Genomic DNA, 20,000 nt, shown 5'->3' with positions numbered 1-20,000 from the left:
ATGAATATTTCAGTAGTCATTGAAATCTGTTTTATCATATGGTATTTAATAACTTTAACACCAACTCTTGTTGTCTTCTCAGGATGCCATCTCAACATCTGATCCAGTATCAGACTCCTCAGAAAGGTTATCTCCTGTTGACAGTGTTAACAAAGGGGAGAAGACACATCCGAATGTAAATGAAAGTAATGAAAATTCAGACACTTCAAGAATTGCAAAAACAGATAAAGAAGATAGCTGCAAGGACAGTGGGTTTGGTCGCTCAGGTTCTAACATGGACTCATCTCCCGAAGAGTCAGTCTCTGAGGGCACTAGTCAACATATGGGTATGCAGAAAACGTGGAATTCCACATCTACAAATGATGATAGTCAGCAATATTCCACTGATCAGACATCATCAATAAACAATTTGGACCAAGTCCAGAATATAAGTGTACAACATAGTGAAAATAAGCTCGATAATGTATCTATAGACCAAATGGATACCTCTCCTTTAGGACTTGACAATGTCAAGGATAGTGCATGTGACATGAAAGATGAACTGAGTGAAAGAGAAAGTGACCAAGGAGGAAGTGGAGGAAGTGAAGGGGGTAGTGAAGGTAGTAGTCCAGTGCCTGCAATGGGCCAGGAATCCCCAATATCACAGATAGACATTGATAGTAGGGATCCAAATCCTCCACAGTACATTCATAATGTTGAAGATGAAATTCTAACAGCTGTTGGCTCATTGTTAATGGAGGATGGTGGCTGTGACCCAACACCATTAAGAGTAGAGACCATAGATAATATGGGCCAAATGGATGAGGAGGTTAATCAACAAATGTGTTCACCACAGGAATCCATCAAGAGACCCCCAAACAAAGAGGAGTCAGGGTCAAGTGGTGATTCAAGTGAGAAAAAGCCTCCACCTCAGTTGCCAAAGTTACTAAAAAATAAACCCTTAACGGGTCAGAAAAGATCCAGACATACAATGTCACAGAAGATGCTTTCAGAGAGCCAGGAGAATAATGAATCAAGTAACTCAACAGGCTCAGAATGTGATGAGGGCCCCCATGCCAAGAGACCACATCATCAGAAGCCTCACAAGATGCTGAGCAAGCCAAGACCAGCCAAAATGTTGCAGAAGGCGCTACAGGAAAGAAACATCAAACGGAGTAAATTGATGAAGCGCAAAGAGAGCAATAGCATAAAGGCAAAAGCCCTCTTACATCATCACCCAACAGCAGATGACATTTCGAACTTACTGAAGGAGTTTACTGTTGACTTTATGCTTAATGGGTATTCCAATATGGTACAGGGTTTAAGACTACAAGTTATGTTACCCTACCAGATTGATCTTGACAAATCTCATGTTTTGTGGCTCATTACATATTTCCTGCGCTTTGCTGTTGAGCTGGATTTGGAGCTCTCACAAATTTGCCCAGTTTTATCTGTTGATGTAAGTATTAGCAAAGTTCATTCATAGATCAAGATGTTTTTTCAGACTTTTTCAGATATTACTTTTATTGATTGTAATAATTGGGATATCTTTTGAACTTGCCTCAATTTACAAATTGTCATTCATATGAGGGAAAAAGAACAATATATTTCAATATATATGTATACAAATTTAAATATTTAATTGCCTTATTTGACACAGTTTATTAGATAAATATGTTATACTGTTTTTTCCTGAACGTCTATAATATGAAAGCCAAATATTTTGTAAATTGGTGGTTGTTTGTGTATATGAAATATATCCAGTATGTTACACAGTTTGCAGAATTTTAGACAGAAACAATATGCTAATGTAGAGTGCCTTTTCCAGGTGGTTTCATACTTGGTATATGAAGGAGTAGTTATGCAAGAAGAACTGGAACAAGCAGTCCGTTCTGGTGAAGACAACCTGCTCCCTCATGTCAGACGCCTGCATCTTGTGGTTACAGCTCTTAGAGAATTTTTTGTAGCTTTAGATGTCTGTTTGAAGAAGGAGCAGAACCTATGTAATGCTGGGAATTTATTGCAGATAAAAGGTTTGATCACATTACTTGAATTGGAGATAATTAGTGGATGCAGTTAAACCTAAGGAAGGAAGCAAGATGGAAAATTGAATGATATAGCTGTTAATTTAATTATTTGACATTCTGTAGTTTTATAGTAGTATCACTTGGATTTGATAGGTTTGAGACTGCATGTAAATGATTTTTTTTAACCAAATGAATTTTTTATAAATATAGTGGATATTTATTTTCAGAGGAACTAGGGCAACTTGTTGAAGTCCGACAGTTGTTCGTCTTGTTGATACGCATGTACAGGCCAGGGGTATTGAACCTCAATTATCTCCAAGATCTCATTACAACAAATCATCGATTCTTGACAACTCAGGAGGGCAACAACCTCACAAGTGCATCCTTGCAGTGTTTCAACATTGTAAATCACATCAAGCAGTAAGTAGATTCACTTGGAGCTGAATTATAAATAAGTCTTTTGTAACTTGGAGTGCATTGCATCCTCAGTAATAATTGCTGAATACATTTTTTCCATATTATTCTATTTGTATATTCTATTGCTTTTAGGTTTGCCACCATGGACATGATGCGTCAATATGGCCGTCTCCTCGAAAACTTCAACATCAATGATGAAACCGTAAATGACTGCATATTCACAATGATGCACCACATTGCAGGAGACTTGCGTAATGTTAATGTTTTACTGCAGCCACCAATTTTGAGAGTATTTCTACGCATTTGGAAAGAAGGCTTTGAATTGTGTGCCGTAAGTTTTTATGATGTAAAATGCATCATTTATCTTCAGATATCTTGACTTTTGTATGGAAGATATGATCCCAACTATTTGATATGAACTTTATAACTAGGTATATGTTTTAAGACTTCATTATACTTCTGTTTCTGAATACCTATTCTAAACAAAGACTGACTGTTTCAGGACTGGGCGGATCTCATAGAATATGTATTAAGAAAATGCACTCGTGTTCGCACAGAACACCCAAATAAGGAAAAGAAAGACACACAGAAACCAGTGTCAGAACCTCTCGGCATTGAACTGACGTAAGAATTGATTGAGTAGATAACAGTGTTATTATGCAAAAATGGTATTATTATCAGTTACTTTAGTAAATGCATCAAAAGGAGTAGTATATCCTGTGTGGAACACTTTTAAAGAGTTTTAGAATAAGTTACACCATTGTATTTGAATCAAAAGATTAATTGTTAGATATGAAGATATACTACTTTTGTGTTTTTGATAGATTTTGATACTGTCACTTTGTTTGTCCCTTAAATCAAACACTGAGTTTTCTCCTTGGGCCTTTAGGGATGAAGACCTAGACCAGCTCTACTCTCTTTACACTGCTTCCACCAGTGAGCAAGATTTAATGGACAAGATCAAGGAAATATGCTGCGATGATTCAATTGAAGAACCTATTAAGAAAGAAGTATTTAAACTTTATTTTTTCTTGTTTGTGTGTGTATGTGTGTGCATGCGTGCGTGCGTGTGTGTGTGTGTGTGTGTGTGTGTGTGTGTGTGTGTGTGTGTGTGTGTGTGTGTGTGTGTGTGTGTGTGTGTGTGTGTGTGTGTGTGTGTGTGTGTGTGTGTGTGTGTGTGTGTGTGTGTGTTTGAGTGTTTGATTGTGTGTGTGTGTGTTTGTGTGTGTGTTTTGCATATACATGTGAACTAGTGAGGAAGTGCACATACATGTCTGTCCTTTAGTGTGCTTGTGCATAGTGTGCGTACAAGCAAGGTGTATGTATACGTGTGTTTATATGGATATTTATATGTGTACTTATGCACACTTACATATAAATGTATATGTAAGTCCTTACTGGATGATTGGTCAACTGGGCTTATAAGTTTGCTAACTTAAAACTGATGTATGCAAGGATACACCTTTTTTTCATGGGCCTGGGTATGTGCTTGTGTCGTGTATCTGTGCAAAAGAGAGGAAAAGTCAACTTGAATAATTATCATAACACCTTTAATGTAATGTACTAATGTTTGTAATATGCAATAGTTTTGTTACTTCTACTTTTCTTGACTAGTATTTTCCATGACAGGTTATCCAGAAGTTGCTTGCCCGAGGATTTATAACTACAAGTGAATGTTCAAAACTTTGTGCTGAAATACCACCAGTGAGTTTCTGTAGTCTTTTTCTGTAATTTTTAAAATCTTTAAATTTTTCATAAGAATCTTAGAATTTAAAAATTTTCACTGTGAGAAGATTCTTTGTTTGGTTGGTTTTCAAGTTGCCTATATCCTGCATTTTTTTCACAAGATCGAGCCCCTGGCCAGCAAGAGTGAGGGGGCCCTGAGTGTGGAGTGTGATGTCATGCAAGTGAGCAGTGACTCTGAGGAATCCATGGATGCACCACAGCCTGCACCAGAACCTACACTCAAGAACATTAACAAAAAGTATTCTGAGAAGAACATCAACGAAGTTCACGAGATGATGCCACTGCTTGGCCCACTGAAAAGTAAGAAACTGGCATCGCAGGAGGTTGACAATGCAAAGAACTTGGAAGAGAAGATCATCCCATTGCACAAGGAAACAAGTGATTCAGTACAAGGTTTGTTACTTGAAGTTGGTTTGTAAGTGATATCAGATTTGATATTTGATATCTTTTTTGTATGAAGTAAGCAATTTTTTAGCTTAGACAATTTGACAGATATGTTGTATCATAGAATGTGTGTCTGAAATGCCAAGAAATATATGATAGAAAATTATGCTTCAGAAAATTAGAAATGATTCTGAAATAACTATTTTTCGCATATATTATATGTTTGCTCTTAGGTGCTTCATCAGACAAGACAGAAGAAAGTGCAGAAAGCAACATGACCTGTACTGAAGATAGCACTGACTGGGATGACAACACTACCATTACAATGCTTATAGGTATGTACTGTCTTTGATGTATTGCCTTAAAATTTTTCAGGAAAGTGTTTGGGAACACTGTGTAATAACCAGTTCATTGTTACTGCTTAATAGTCTTTTTTTATCATATTTTTCTTTCAGGCCAACTTAAAGAAGAAGGCTATGGGGCTCAGGTCCAGTGGTTGCAACTTCAACTCTTAGAAGCCTGTTATTCAAAGCTGAAGATGGTTGGCCCAAATCTACCAAAAGCAGAACCTGTTCCCTGTCATTTCACGTGTATGTCTTTGTTTCGTTGTTTGTTGATATTTGTTAAATCTTGCGTTTTAAAGGCAAGACATTCAGTTCAAAGATCAAGACATAAGATTTTTTTTTTTTTTATGGTGTCTTAGTTTTATCTTCTTTCCCCTTTTTTACAGTATCAAACCAATCTATACCACTAGTACCTTGGACAAGTGAGCAGGAAGAAGCTTTTTCCTCCTTAAAGTTCCGCCAGCTGCTTGGAGAGCTAGGCTTTCACCTTCCTTCTGACACAGGCAAAATCTTCCCAAGAATTCCCCACTTTTGGTGTCCGGAAGTACTATTTATGGTGGCAAAACGTCTTGGACCCATTAATAGTAGTGAGTATAAACATGTGAAATTGTAAATAGTTTCCACGCTATCAGTTTCATATTTACAAAATTGCAAAATATTTTCCAACCTTATATATGCATCATAGTTATAGTTTTTTTGCATGACAATCAGGAAATCAACTCACTTTTATCATTTCTTTACTTCTTGTTGGCATTTCATCAATTTCCTTTTCTTTTTCTAGTCATATTTCCACTAGCTGCAATTGCTTAAATTGCAATCAGGAATATGCACCTACTTTATTTTATATACCAAGATCTTGGACTGAGCAGAAATACACACAAAAATCCAAGTATTGATTATCTGAATTGCTTTCCCATCCTTATAGGTCAAATACGAAGCCTTTGACAAAATTTCAGATATAGTTACTGTTGAGAACTTGGAAGTGCAGTATAAATATCTCATGTTGTCAGTTTACAGGTGACAATTAAGGTATCATATAAAGAATTAGCAGCATTTATAAAAAATATTTCCAGTAGAGTGTAATTAGAAATATTAGTAAGTCACTAAAAAGGTTGATTGCCATGATCTCAGAAATCTTGTTGTTATTCTCTTTGTCATTTCAAAAGGTACATGTGTTTCCATAGAAATAGGTGCAAAGAGTGGAGGCATTTTGCAATGGTCGATAAGTATGTGTGTTATGATACACGAGTTTGTTTGAATTCAAAGATTTCATTACAGTTACTTCACATTGCATGCAATGCATCTTCTGTTTTTTTTTTTTTTTTTTTTTTTTCTCTCTTTGTCTCTCTAACAGTAAAAAAGTTCATGATTTTAAAGCTGATTTTATGACTAGAAGATTCTTTTTCTATTTTTATTTCATACCATTAATACAGTCAATGCCAGTTTTTAATATCAGTTATTATTAACATTTAAAATGAATAAAAGTATTGTTTTGTTATTTAACTTTGTGAAATTAACCAGTTACTATCCCTCTACAACTGGTACTTTTCTACTTGGCATGCTCACTGCATATTGCATTGCTCTTTGTAGTTTAGGTACTTGAACTAATGCTTATAGTAACCAGAACTGGGACAGACTTCTCCACTACCTTGTTATGATCTGATGTTGGGTTAAATGTAAGAAATTTTAATCTTTCTCTTTAGTATTATTATTTTTCTTTTCCTTTTTTCTTGCCTCTTTTTTATTTTATTTTATTTTCTTTCTTAGCTCTTCGACCTGTGCTTGCTGCTTCTCCTGATCTTCCTCCTCTTCCTCCTTAATCTCCACTCTGTCTTCTAGATGTTTAGACTCTTTGTTTCTACCCCTCCTCTCCTCTTCATCTTCACCTCCTCCTTCTCTTCCTCCTCCTCCTCCTCCTCCTCCTCCTCCTCCTCCTCCTCCTCCTCCTCCTCCATTCATTCTAGTCAGTTTAGCTTTAGGACTCAATTTTTATTTCATTTTTAAGATTAAAGATAATTCACTTATTTCTCTATTTAGTATTTTCTGCAGTTTTAACTTTTCAATAATCTAATGATCTGTATTTTTGTTTATTCTGTAACTGGATGTGTATTTGTTTTGTCATTGCACAACTTAGAGCCCCAACTTGCAAGTAATTCATCATTCATCTTATGCAAATGCTCTGTGAAAAATAATAACCATATCAAATACATATTGATTTTGTGGATAATACAAATATATAAATTACTCCATTCTATACAGAAATTTATTCCTGCCATAGAAAGAATAGTTTTTGCTGTGGCTGCTGTTTTTTTTTCCTTTGTTTCCATTCATATCACTGTATTTTTACTACCTTCCAATCCTGCACATTTACCTAGTAACTATTTTTTTTTTTTCCTTTCCTTTCCTTTTTTCTTCAATGGGACTTTCCTTCTTCAGATGTAGCCAGAAGTAGACTTTGTATGGAAGTCACAAGAAGAATGTTCATTGATGTAAAACATATATTTCAGGTTCCTTGAGGGTGTCTGTCGAATGGATGCAGGACATGATGCAGCAAATGCGGGCCATGACCCTCACTGGTGCCCTCGGTACCCTTGGCACTCAGTAAGTCTGTCATAAGCACAGTGTTGGATCCAGATAAGTTTAATGTGTAATCTTATAGCTTGCAGTTAAGCAGTCTGAGTGGATTGTGTGGGGAGAGATTCTTGTGATTTAGATACAAGATATGCCCATTATAATGAACCTGGCATTGTGAAACTCCTGCCAGATTTGGCATCACCCATCCTATTTCCATAGATACTTGTTGACATATATAGTACAGTAACAGTACATATTGCTTATATACTCACTGAACGAAGTGAAATTTTTCCATATGTCTCGCCATACTTGTTTATTTGCAGTTACAAAAAAATACATGAATAAATTAAAAAAATGACTGGCATTCAGCCATCACTATGTTTCTTTATTATATCAAAAATGATTATGTTTCTCAGTGGGATAAACATGTGCCCACTTTATTCATTCAATGTGTGAACATTATAAAAGGATGGCTCAGATGGGGCATTTCCCAAAAATCACCCAGAGTACCAGTGTCCTTTGAAATTTGACCACTGCAAAATTTTGTGCTCAGCCTACCTTACTTGCCACTTCATCACAAACTCAAGTAACAGACTTTCAGCAGAAAATTAATCAAGGACACAAAGTCCTGTAACCATTATTAAATATGGTTAAATATTTTGTGGCTGTTTTACAATAGTTATTCCTGAGTTTAATGAAATTGTATGAGTTGCAAAAGTGAATTATGGTGAGTAACAGAGTAGCAAAATAGTACGCTTAATTATGCTGGTTGCATTCCCTGGCACTCCACAACCTTTTGTTCAGATACATAGCAACTTGTATGCCAAGGGTAGTTTTTACACATGGCATGAAACCCACCCACCTGCCCTCATCATATATATAAATATATATATATATATATATAATAATATATAATAATATATAAACAAATATATATATATATATATATATAATATATATATATATATATATATATATATTAATATATTATTATATATTATATATATAATATATATATATATATATATATATTATATATATATATATATATTATATATATATATATATATATATATATATATATATATATATATATATATATATATATATATATATTATATTTTATATTATATATTTATATTATTATATTATATATATATATATATATTCTATTATATATATAAATATATATATAGATATATATATATTATATATATATATATATTATATATATATATTATTATATATATAATATATATTATATATATAATATATATGATATTATATATATATATATATATATATATATATATATATATATATATATATATTATATTAATATATATTATATATATATAATAATAATATATATAATATTATAATAATTATATATAATATATATATATATATATATATATATATATATTATAATATACATATATAATATATATATATATATATATATATATATTATATATATATATTATATATATATATATATATATATATATATTATATATATATATATATATATATATATATATATATATATATATATATGTATGTATGTATGTATGTATGTATGTGTGTGTGTGTGTGTGTGTGTGTGTGTGTGTGTGTGTGTGTGTCTGTGTGTCTGTGTGTCTTTGTGTCTGTGTGTTTGCTGAGACTTTCATATTATGCATTTGGCATCATGCAGTCAATAGAAATTATCACCTCAATCAGTGTTATTTTTATATAGAAAATTGCACCTTGTAATCCATTGTCAACTAAGGATTTCAGTTCTAATTTTCAGGAACATCCCCTACCATTTGTAAAAGTCAATATTCTTTTTGAAAGTCATGTTTTTCACATGTTACACCTCTAGGAAGGAAGCCTTGGTTCTTACTTTGCCAGGAATATCACCCACCCATCTTAAAAGTTAAGGGTTTAGTTGAATGACAGATGGACTGATGGACAGACACTTCACAATATTTATAAAGTTTCATGTAAGACAGGTTATGTGTAAGCCTCAAACCTTTATGTAGACTTGTTAATGTTGAAGTAACTTTCTTATTTAATATGATAGTCATATGAATATCATGTGGATAAGCTTAAAAATTGTGGAAAAGGTTTGCATACGTGATCTCTATATATTCTAAAATTTTGGTCAGTGAGCAAAGAAAATCCCTTATTAAATAAGCATAAATGATTTAGCAAAGGATATACAAGGTATGAAAGAGTAATTCTCTTGTGCATCTCATTCACATTTTCTTATTTCACATCATTCTAAAGGAGATGTAAGATCAAGGCATAGATTTATACTGTGCTTTGTGCATTTATTCTTTCAGTTGACCATTCTCATTCACCCTTTTTTCTGGTAGTTGGCCACACATACAACCTCCTACTCAGACTACCAAAAATCCAATGTTAGGCAAACAAAGGATTACAACCCTTTGTTTAATTTTCAGGGTTCTTTTACATACTTTATTTTTTATTTTATGGATTATTTTTAAGCATATGTATGGGAGCTGACTCACATAGGATGATACTTAACACAAGACCTTTTAAGCACGTAGTAACTTATCTTCATCTTAAAGTACACACCTATATGTATCAGTCTTAAAACATTGAAACATAGAATCCAAGTATCAGGTTATGGCATCATAAAGAAATTACAAATATTTTGCACTGCAAACTTAAATCTAATGTTAGATGATTTATAAACCAATGTTTAATGCATTTAATACCTCTGATTATGCCCAAAGCCAGAGAGAGAGAAAAATATATTTTACCCATTTTTACCTCCCCCTTTTTATATATTATCCAGAGAATAGACTTGCATATTTACAAGTTGGTATGGATTCTCAAAATAGAGATTCTTCATTCATTACATTGTGCCTAGTTATCTGGATCCACCTGTGGAATAACTTGTTTTAGTTGTTACAGATTCTAAGATGACATATCCAGTATGATTATGGCTTTTAGAGGTCCAACTTTTGCAAATGAAGAACAGTAGAAAAATATATATGATTAGGAATGATATGCAGATGTATATGCCTAATAATATTATTATATTGTAAGCTTTTCCAGTGTTTCGTTACATCCTGATAACTTGATAATATAACTTTATTCTCTGCTTATTCAGAAATGATTAACTGATTCCTTCCTCTGATTTACAATATCTGTGGCAATGTCATTATCATGTATTTAAAGAAGGAAATCTTTTTATGAAATATTAATGATTTATAAGTTAGAGATGAAGAAAATTTATTTTACATTAGTATTTATCATGGATATCTGTCCTCTTAATAATTTAGATAAATCTGTAAAACACACACAGACACCATTCTACCTGGACTTTGGAGATCAGAATAATGTTGAATGATGAGTGCGGGGAACTTTCTTATTGAAAATGATTTTTGGTCAAGGCAAATGTTCTTGGTTTTATTCTTTGTAGGTACTAACTGACACTGCCCACTTCAGGTCCCAGACTGGCTACAAGAACTGAAATCAACATGTCATGTATTGCCCTGAAAATGTAGAGTACTAAAACATTAATGCATAAAAAAGTTACATGATCTTACTGAGGTGTCATTACTGGATCAGTATATGACTAATGATTTTCAGTTTTGTCATCAAGATTGGTGTGCTTTATCTTGATTTGTTGATATCTCTGTGTCTGTTATCCTTATTTGATATGATTTTTGTTTCATGAGGTATGTTACAGTTGGAAATAAACTAAACAAATCTTCCTTGTCTTTTGTTTTCTTTACTACAGAGGAGATGACGACACCGCTGTCCTCAAGGATTCGTCATTGCTTGATTGTGATGACTCCTCTGAACGAGTTAGTGATTGCTCCATGGAAAACAATCGCTCAAGCCCCACATCACCTGCATCCTCAATAGATGAGAAACTGACTCTGCTACACGATGAAGAGACCGAGAGTAGTGAATTTTCCCAAAGGTTGGTATATGCCTTGTAGAACTTTGTTTTGATTTTCTCACTTTTTGCAACCCAGCAATAGTAGCAAATAGCAGATTTTGTTTAATTTTTTAGCATCTCAATCCAGGGCCATTCCACAGCTTTTCTTATTTGTCTGAACAGCATGTTTCCACAATAGATACTCAAGTTTCTGAAATATCCTTATTTTTCAAGCACTCCTAATGTCATTTTTTGGATAAAGTATCTCACCACTTTTGGTTATTTAGATCATGATATTTCTGTGCCTTTATCTTTAGTAATACATTAAATCACTGTCATAAATTATATATAGGTAACTTAATGCTAAGGCTATTGTGGGATTAATTAGGTCCCATAGATGATGATTAAAGAAAATGTATAAATCATATCACATATATAGGACACAGATTGCACCAAGTCACTAAGAAGTTGTGAGACCTTTTATTTTTGATATCTAAATAAGTTCCACATATACTTTTGTAAATTACCTTAATTTCTACTTTGTTAAGTTCTCTTTTTTGTTTTTTCTAAAGAACACTATGGAATGGTCCTATATTTGATATAATATTTGCTTACCAGTGTACAGATTTCCAAGAGCCTTGGTAATTTCCCTTTTCCCAGAAATTAATTGAGTCTTTTTAACATCAGACTAGCTGATTTTTCTGAAGAAGATTGCATAATCTTATTTTTTCTTTAGACTGTATTTTTTCTCCTGAAGAATCGTTAATGTCCTCTCCCCTCGAAGGTAGGTAATGCCTTTCCTTTCCAGAGTAAAAATCGTCCAACCCAGTTTTCTGTTAGTAGTTTTTTTTTCTCTCAACAATTCATTAATTTGAGCTTAATACCTTTGTTCTTTGAATATTATTATTAGCTGCTATATCAATATGAAACATAGGTCTATATAAATAAAAGAATAGTTAGCCCTCTGTATAAATAGAGTTTATATTATATTTCATGATTGAATCAATGGACAAAGAGTAATTTGTAGGCAATGATTGTTCATGATTTTGTGTATGGAACAAGTATATTGTTGCTTAATTATCTCATTGTAAAATAATTTTAGGGCTAATATCAGCATTTGGAATAGAGACAATTTTGAAAGTATGATTAGTCCAAGTTGTTTGTTGGAAATGTTTTATCTCTTGTGGAAAAACAGTTTTATATTAGTTAGCTCAGTTAAGCAAGATTTTTTGAAAGCAGATGACAAATATAAATGAGATTTTTAAATTTTAAAGAATTATTGTGATTAAGCCACTGTTGGATCACAATACAAAAGAGATGATTACTTTTCTTCTGCATTAAAGATCAGTGGAAGCCAGATTTAACACAAAATAATTTTTGACATGTGCAATGCAAGTTTAGAACTTAGCACTACAGTGAGGCAGTTTATTGGTAACACTTTTTTAGACATTAGATGATACGTGGACTCCTCTATCAGCATGGAACGGCAAGTGCATTTTGTTTGATAAGACAGTGAATGAACCTTTTACATTTATCTATTCCAACATTGGGTAGAATAAGCTGTGCTTTAAAGTAAGTATTAATAACTGTAGGGAAAAGCTTCAGGATTTGTAAAGTATGATAAATGTAGATTTATGTTTTTAATTAGTTTCTTTTTTCTTCTTTTTCTTCTTCTTCTTCTTCCTTATTTTTCTTCTTATTAATTTTTCATACATTTTGTCATATTTTATACATTTTGCTTCCTTTTTTTCATTTACTTATTTATTATGTTTATTCAATATGTTTATCAGCAACCTGCATTAGCAGAGGTAAATGTAGATTTAAAATAAAGATGTATATCCTGGTCCAAGTAAGTACTGTGTATTGCATTTAGAAACTCTTTTTTTGCTTGGTTGCTTTATAAGGATAAGAATTAAAATGTTTTTACATTATAAAAAAAAAAAAGATTAAAGTTCCTACACATGCGTCATGGATGTTCTGTTTTTCTTTTATTTATTATTGCAAATGTGATGTTTTGCATCTAATTGATTTTCTGTGGTATTATAAAATCAGTTGTCAAAAAATGCCTACATGATAAACATATTTGCATTATCATTAACTTATTTCATGCAGGGAATAATGGAAAATATTTTGTTGTTGAAAATAAGAATAGTCTATAGCTTAACAAAGGGTATGGATGCTTTTGTATGTTCTTGTGTTGGTGGGGGGGGGGGGTGCATATGTGTGTGTGTCTGTATATGTGTATATGTCAGTGTGTTGCTGCTAAAAAATTAAGAAAAAAAAAATGTCTAAGACTACCATGAACATAGAAGTCCATTATAATACTTCTTTTAATCTGAAATGTATCTTTATGATGTGTAACAATATAGAAGTCTGAAAAAAAAAGAAAATAATAATAATAATAATAATAATAATGTACAAGATTTAGAGAATTTTGATGTGTCTGATGTAGTCAGAGTGATTTCATTGTTTCTTTATTTTATTAGAATCCCTATGGCTGGTTTGATGGTATCTCCAGCAGGCGTACCAGCTGGTCATGAGAATCAAGATGACCCAGACAGCTTAATGACATCTCCAGTACAAGTAATATCAACAGCTGATGATGTCATGATGATGTTATCAGACACTGAAGAGGCTCCTGCATCTGTAGAAGTACCTTCTCTGTGTTCTGAAAACCTTGAAGTGAAAATGGACACGTAGACTTTTTGGAATGCTTTAACATCAGTCAGACATGTCATGAAGGATTAATGTCAGTAATGTCAGTGTTGATGAGTTAAAAAAGTGTGGTGGATGAATATAAAATCATTATGATTGAAGTCATTCCAACAGAAAATAAGTGAAGTTGTTTAATAATTTATCTAGTTTTTAAGATAGTATATTTTTTTTAATGTGTACATAGTTTGTTAAATGGACTGTACGACAATGTGTTTCAAGCACAGGAAATTGAGTAGTGCAACAGCAGTTGCACTACTCACCCTATGCATGGATGAAATATTGAAGTATAATTTTTTTTATGAAGAATTATTCATGTATAGCTGTATATTTATACTGCTAATGCAAAATTTCTTATGTTTTCATGAATCATTACACATGTACAGTTGTTCATACTTAAACATCCCATACACATAAAGCAGGCACTAGGGGAGCAAATTCTTAGCTCTTGAGTACAAATTATATTACCATGAATAGCAGGACCATTTTACTTTAACTGTACTGGTCTTTTTTGAGGAAAGAGGAAAGTAAGTTATTTTTTCTAGAAATGATTCTTGGCAAGCTGTGATAATGATATATATATGTGTATATATATATATATATATATATCTTGTGAAAAAATTCAGATTGTGCCATAGAATTGTTAGAATTTTCCTCTTGTGATCAGGTACTTGTTTATGTAGATTTGTCATGCAGGACAGTAGTTGAACAGGCCTGCCTTTGTAGAAAAACTTATAGTAAGTTTGGATCTCTTTCATTATAAGATCATGTTCCTCTAGTCCTTCAAGTTCTTGACTTCAAGCTCAAAGCAAAATATATTTCAGGTTTTTGTGTTAATCTTTTTTTATTGTTAGGCATACTTTGCAATGTCCTCAGTGTAATGTATATATTTGTCCATATGTCAGTAAAATATTTATAGATAATGGATTTTCTTTACCACAATATAAACTGTAATTCTGCATATGCCCTAGGTAGATGTGAATGTATGACTGCTACTTTAGCTGTCTGATGCAACGGTTTGGCAGTTTCTTTCCAATATTCCGGGAAACAGGAGTGTGTTTATATGTTATATCATAATTTATTTGCAATACAGCAAATGTTACATGATCATTCATAGAACTAATACTGTAATTTCCTGGCTCTCTCTCTCTCTCTCTCTCTCTCTCTCCCTCGCTCTCGCTCTCTCTTCTCTCCTCTCTCTCTCTCACTCTCACTCTCACTCTCACTCTCACTTCTCACTCTCACTCTCACTCTCTCTCTCCTCCTCTCTCTCTCTCTCTCTCTCTCTCTCTCTCTCTCTCTCTCTCTCTCTCTCTCTCTCTCTCTCTCCTCTCTCTCTTGCTCTCTCTCTCTCTCTCTCTCTCTCTCTGCTCTCTCTCTCTCTCTCTCTCTCTCTCTCTCTCTCTCTCTCTCTCTCTCTCTCTCTTTCTTTCTTTCTTTCTTTCTTTCTTTCTTTCTTTCTTTCTTTCCCTCCTTTCCTCCTCATCCTCTCACTTTCTTTTTCTCACTCTCCCGTTTTCACATAATTATACTAATTACATTCTCTTTTTAATGATTATTTAGAGAGAGAGTGAGTGAGTGAGTGAGTGCAAGAGTGAGAGCATAAGCGTGGAGGGTGAAGTGTGTGAGTGAGTAAGGGTGTGCATGTGTGAGTGAGTGAGTGAGTGAGTGTGCGAGTGTGCAAGAGAGTGTGAGTGTGAACACTAGCATGTAGGGTGTAGTGTGTAAATGAGTGAGTGTGTGCATACATGAGTCTGTTAAACCATGTATATACATAAACACTTAAAAATACACTTGTTTCTGGTATCATGCACATTTCATTGTCACCAGTGCAGGATGAGGAATGTCAGATCGACATAGCACCTGCATAAAATAGTTCTTCAAAGTATGAGTCACAAGGTGGTGATTAATGGACAGCTGCATCCCATATATAAAAAGAAAAAAAAACAATATTGCAAAATATCAGACTAACAAGTGTAGAAAAGACATTCAATAGGGTGGTAAATATAACACATGAGACCTTACAGGGTTGAGTATCAACCAGTAGATCGGGATCTGTGCAGCTACCTCTGCAGTGATGTTTTTTACCCATGGCCTTTTGTACTGAAACATGACATAAATTATCATGTGAGTTATACACTCTGGGAATGAATTGTGACAAGAGGTGAATAACCATACATTTTGTATTCCGGTTTAACTACTTATTTATATATCTAATGAATATTTCGTTGCAAACAATGGGAAAACATGGGGTAGCAGTATATTGTATGTTCATGTATATGATAATGGTATCAAGACGTACTCAAGGCACAAACAAGGCATCAGACAAATGTCATGTAATTACAGTTGTCATATGCTTTTCAAGTAGAACTTCATTCAGAGTCGTTCAGTAACAGATTAGTAACTTACTCACATGCACACATATCTGTCTATCTATCTATCTATCTGTCTAATATATATATATATATATATATATATATATATATATATATATATAATATATGTATATCTATATATCTATATATATATATATATATATATATATATATATATATATATATATATATATAAATATATATATAATATATATATATAATATATTATGATTATTATATATATATATTATATTATTATTATATATATATATATATATATATATATATATATATATATATATATATATATTTATATATACATTTATTTATATGTATGTATTATAGTCCTTATTTCCGCCGTCAAAAACTGTCGTGCTATACTTTTCAATGACCGCCCCTATTTATGGGGGCGGAGTCATACATAAACTCCTGCACCTCGCTGAAGAGCGACGATGACCCTCAACCTCCTCATGGAGGCAAACCTTCTCGCCATGGAATCACGAATTGATCTAATGGCAGCTCAGTTCCTTTCAAAAGTCATCCAGGGAACACAAACATTAGACAAAAAATAATCAGACACCTAGAACTAGACCACGAGCTGTTTGCAAACAAGTCCAGGCTGTCTTACACAGCCAGGGTGTTGATACGCTATCAGTTCAAAGAACAACTACTTGCCAATGGCATGGACTCCCCCTGCCCCGACTTTATTGAAATCCTGCCGTGGACACAAACCTTGATCGAGTTTTCTGTTATAAGCTTGTCAAGGAGAAAGAATCAATACACCATGCCTAGTCTAAAGGCAGAAGCTGAGAGGCTCATTGCAGACATCACGCCTCCGGGTAGTAGAACGAACCTACTTCACGGATGGATTAGTCGTTACCTTAAATACACTGCAGACGCCGACTTTGCAGCAAGGGATGCCGCACAATCCATGAGGGTAACAGAAATCGCCGCCTCGCTACAGGCAGAGGCTGTTGCGATCATGGGAACCCTAGCCCACGCGTCCCTGAGGGAAGGACACGTGTCATACACACAGACTCGAGGGCAGCCATTGACTGTCTACAGCAAAGCTCACCCAAAGACAACATCTACCTCCTGACCACTGTCCTCACCATAGCACAGAGGATTCTTGCTCAGGGTAGAAGAATAATCATAAACTGGGTCCCCAGCCACATTGGCATCAGAGGGAATGAGCTTGCTGACAGACTAGCTGACATTGCAGGGGTATGCCCCCAAATCCCATGATCATAAAACCAAGCTGAAAAGTCTTCAGGTAAGAAGTGTAATGTCACAGCTCGTGCCTTCTTCCTGCAGCTTAGAGAGAAAACGAGATCCTCCCCTCGGCCAGATGGTGCTCAGACGCCATAGGCTGTGAGCGACTGGCACTCTCTGAAGCAAACAATAGAGGTACCGAAGTCATTCTTCACAGAATCAGACTAGGTTACCATTGCGCATGGCCGATCATAGAGACAATTGACCATGAAAACAGGTGTTGCATGCACTGTGGCGAGCCGAACGCCATGTTGGTACATTACTTACATAAATGTGAGCACACAATTTATGTGACATTGTCCGTCCACAACAGCCTCCGGGCTGGTAATTAGATTATGCCGCATGCTTACATCATGGCGGCAGGAGCGCCTGCTGGCATTCCCGCCACCACGGTAAGCATAGAGTGTCAGAGAATAAAATGAAACAGCCATAAATAGCTGACACAGGCGGGCCATGTGTATGAAGGCCCAGGCGAAGCCAGAACTTCGCAAATCGCAAACGAATGAACGAACGCTGATGAGTGTGGGGAGCGCCTCTTCCTGGGTGGAAACTGAAAGAAAATGGGAAGCTCAAATTTGATGCTTCACTCTATGATGTATTTATTCAGCAACGATGAGGATGTTATATATATATATATATATATATATATATATATATATATATATATATATATATATATATATTTATACATGCACACACATACACACACACACACACACACACACACACACACACACACACACACACACACACACACACACACACACACACACACACACACATATATATATATATATATATATATATATATATATATATATATATATATATATATATATATATATATAACGTATATGCACACATATATATATGAATATGTATATATATTTATATAATGTACATATGCATGTTTTCCTCTCAATTTCCATTTATTATGGGGATATGAATGAAGATATTCTTCATCTATGACCATAATGTGATCCGAAGAAATATCCCTCAATACTTAGGCAATATGGGAAAACATATGAACATTTCACTAGATCGTCATGCTCTAGCATCAAAATATGTATCTTGAAAATCTACACTATTATCGTAGTGAAAATGCTTTCATATTATTAAGGCCATGGCTAAGAATAGCGAAACTCAGGTTAATCTTTCGTACGCCTACGCTCTTAATTAACACATTTCATTGTCATGCACAGGTAACAATAGTCATTGTTTTTATTATATCATTTATGCATTTGCCTTGGGAATATTCAGGCTTTCAAAAGTGTTCCATGACGAATGAGATACGGGAAAATCTCAGACAGATTCATGTTTTGTTTACAGAATGTGTTTGAATGGTCAAAAAATATTACGGAAATCTAGATTATGTTTTACATAATCAGTTTATTTCTTGTTTACGTATAATTGAATATGAAGGCGTAAACACTTGTATCCTTTAAATGCAATTAATATCAATCAGTAAAAAGTGACATATTAAAAATATTTAAAGGAATGTGACATCCGAAACCGATGTCGATAGTCGAAGGAAAAAGTATGGTGGGAGGCGCTTAGGGCCCGTGCATTTTCAATTAATTTCGGTAGTTCTAAATCGTTTTATATGTAAATTTAACATGATAAGTAAGAATTGCTATTTCCTAATGTAATATCAGTAAAACAGTGGTTAACAATTTAATATAATTAAAAAATAAAATCAAATTCGTCAACTGAAGCACGCTTCTTAGGAATAGGGTTGGAGTCGAGACTTTGGCAAAAGCGTAGGAGCATGGCATGTCGCTGTCGCGACCGGCGCGGGCAAGTCTCGCGAATGAAATTAGTGACAGTTTCTAGTGTGGTAAGTTTTTTTTTTGTCAACGGAAATAAGGCTTTATATTATATATATATATATATATATATATATATATATATATATATATATATATATATATTTATTTATACATATATATATATTTATACATATATATATATATATATATATATATATATTTATATATATATATATATATATGGTATATATATATATATATATATATTTATATATATATATTATATATATATATATATATATCCTTCAATATTCTATATTATCAACATCAATACTTATGGGTAATATACATATACATATATGTTCATGTATATATTTTGTTTTTCTCTTCTTTTAGTGTTTATACTCTATGGATGAGTTTTATGCCACTATTTTCTTAGTTGAATGCTGCAAGCCGGGTCTGGGTATCATGATCTGTAAGCAGTTTCATCAGTATTT

General features: G+C 33.5%; 1 protein-coding gene across 2 annotated transcripts in view; it reads left to right on the top strand.

Moving 5' to 3' along the window:
* LOC119597114 (protein timeless-like) overlaps positions 1 to 15,010 on the top strand; it is a 26,982-nt gene extending 11,972 nt beyond the window's left edge. The window contains exons 8-21 of one of the 2 annotated variants that reach the window (XM_037946598.1): positions 83 to 1,438; positions 1,808 to 2,012; positions 2,234 to 2,426; positions 2,556 to 2,754; positions 2,926 to 3,047; positions 3,313 to 3,433; positions 4,053 to 4,127; positions 4,271 to 4,562; positions 4,787 to 4,888; positions 5,009 to 5,143; positions 5,284 to 5,484; positions 7,405 to 7,498; positions 11,232 to 11,417; positions 13,862 to 15,010. In XM_037946598.1, the coding sequence (XP_037802526.1) occupies positions 83 to 1,438; positions 1,808 to 2,012; positions 2,234 to 2,426; positions 2,556 to 2,754; positions 2,926 to 3,047; positions 3,313 to 3,433; positions 4,053 to 4,127; positions 4,271 to 4,562; positions 4,787 to 4,888; positions 5,009 to 5,143; positions 5,284 to 5,484; positions 7,405 to 7,498; positions 11,232 to 11,417; positions 13,862 to 14,075 (3,495 nt within the window). In that variant the 3' untranslated portion in view covers positions 14,076 to 15,010. The remainder of the gene's footprint in view (positions 1 to 82; positions 1,439 to 1,807; positions 2,013 to 2,233; positions 2,427 to 2,555; positions 2,755 to 2,925; positions 3,048 to 3,312; positions 3,434 to 4,052; positions 4,128 to 4,270; positions 4,563 to 4,786; positions 4,889 to 5,008; positions 5,144 to 5,283; positions 5,485 to 7,404; positions 7,499 to 11,231; positions 11,418 to 13,861) is intronic. The other variant, XR_005230802.1, reaches the window with a different exon arrangement.
* Positions 15,011 to 20,000: the final 4,990 nt, after the last annotated feature.

This window comes from Penaeus monodon, chromosome 38 (assembly GCF_015228065.2).
Source record: "Penaeus monodon isolate SGIC_2016 chromosome 38, NSTDA_Pmon_1, whole genome shotgun sequence".
Classification (NCBI taxonomy): Eukaryota; Metazoa; Arthropoda; class Malacostraca; order Decapoda; family Penaeidae; genus Penaeus; species Penaeus monodon.
The sequence above is the reverse complement of the archived record's forward strand: the minus strand, read 5'-3'. Positions and strand labels throughout refer to the sequence as shown.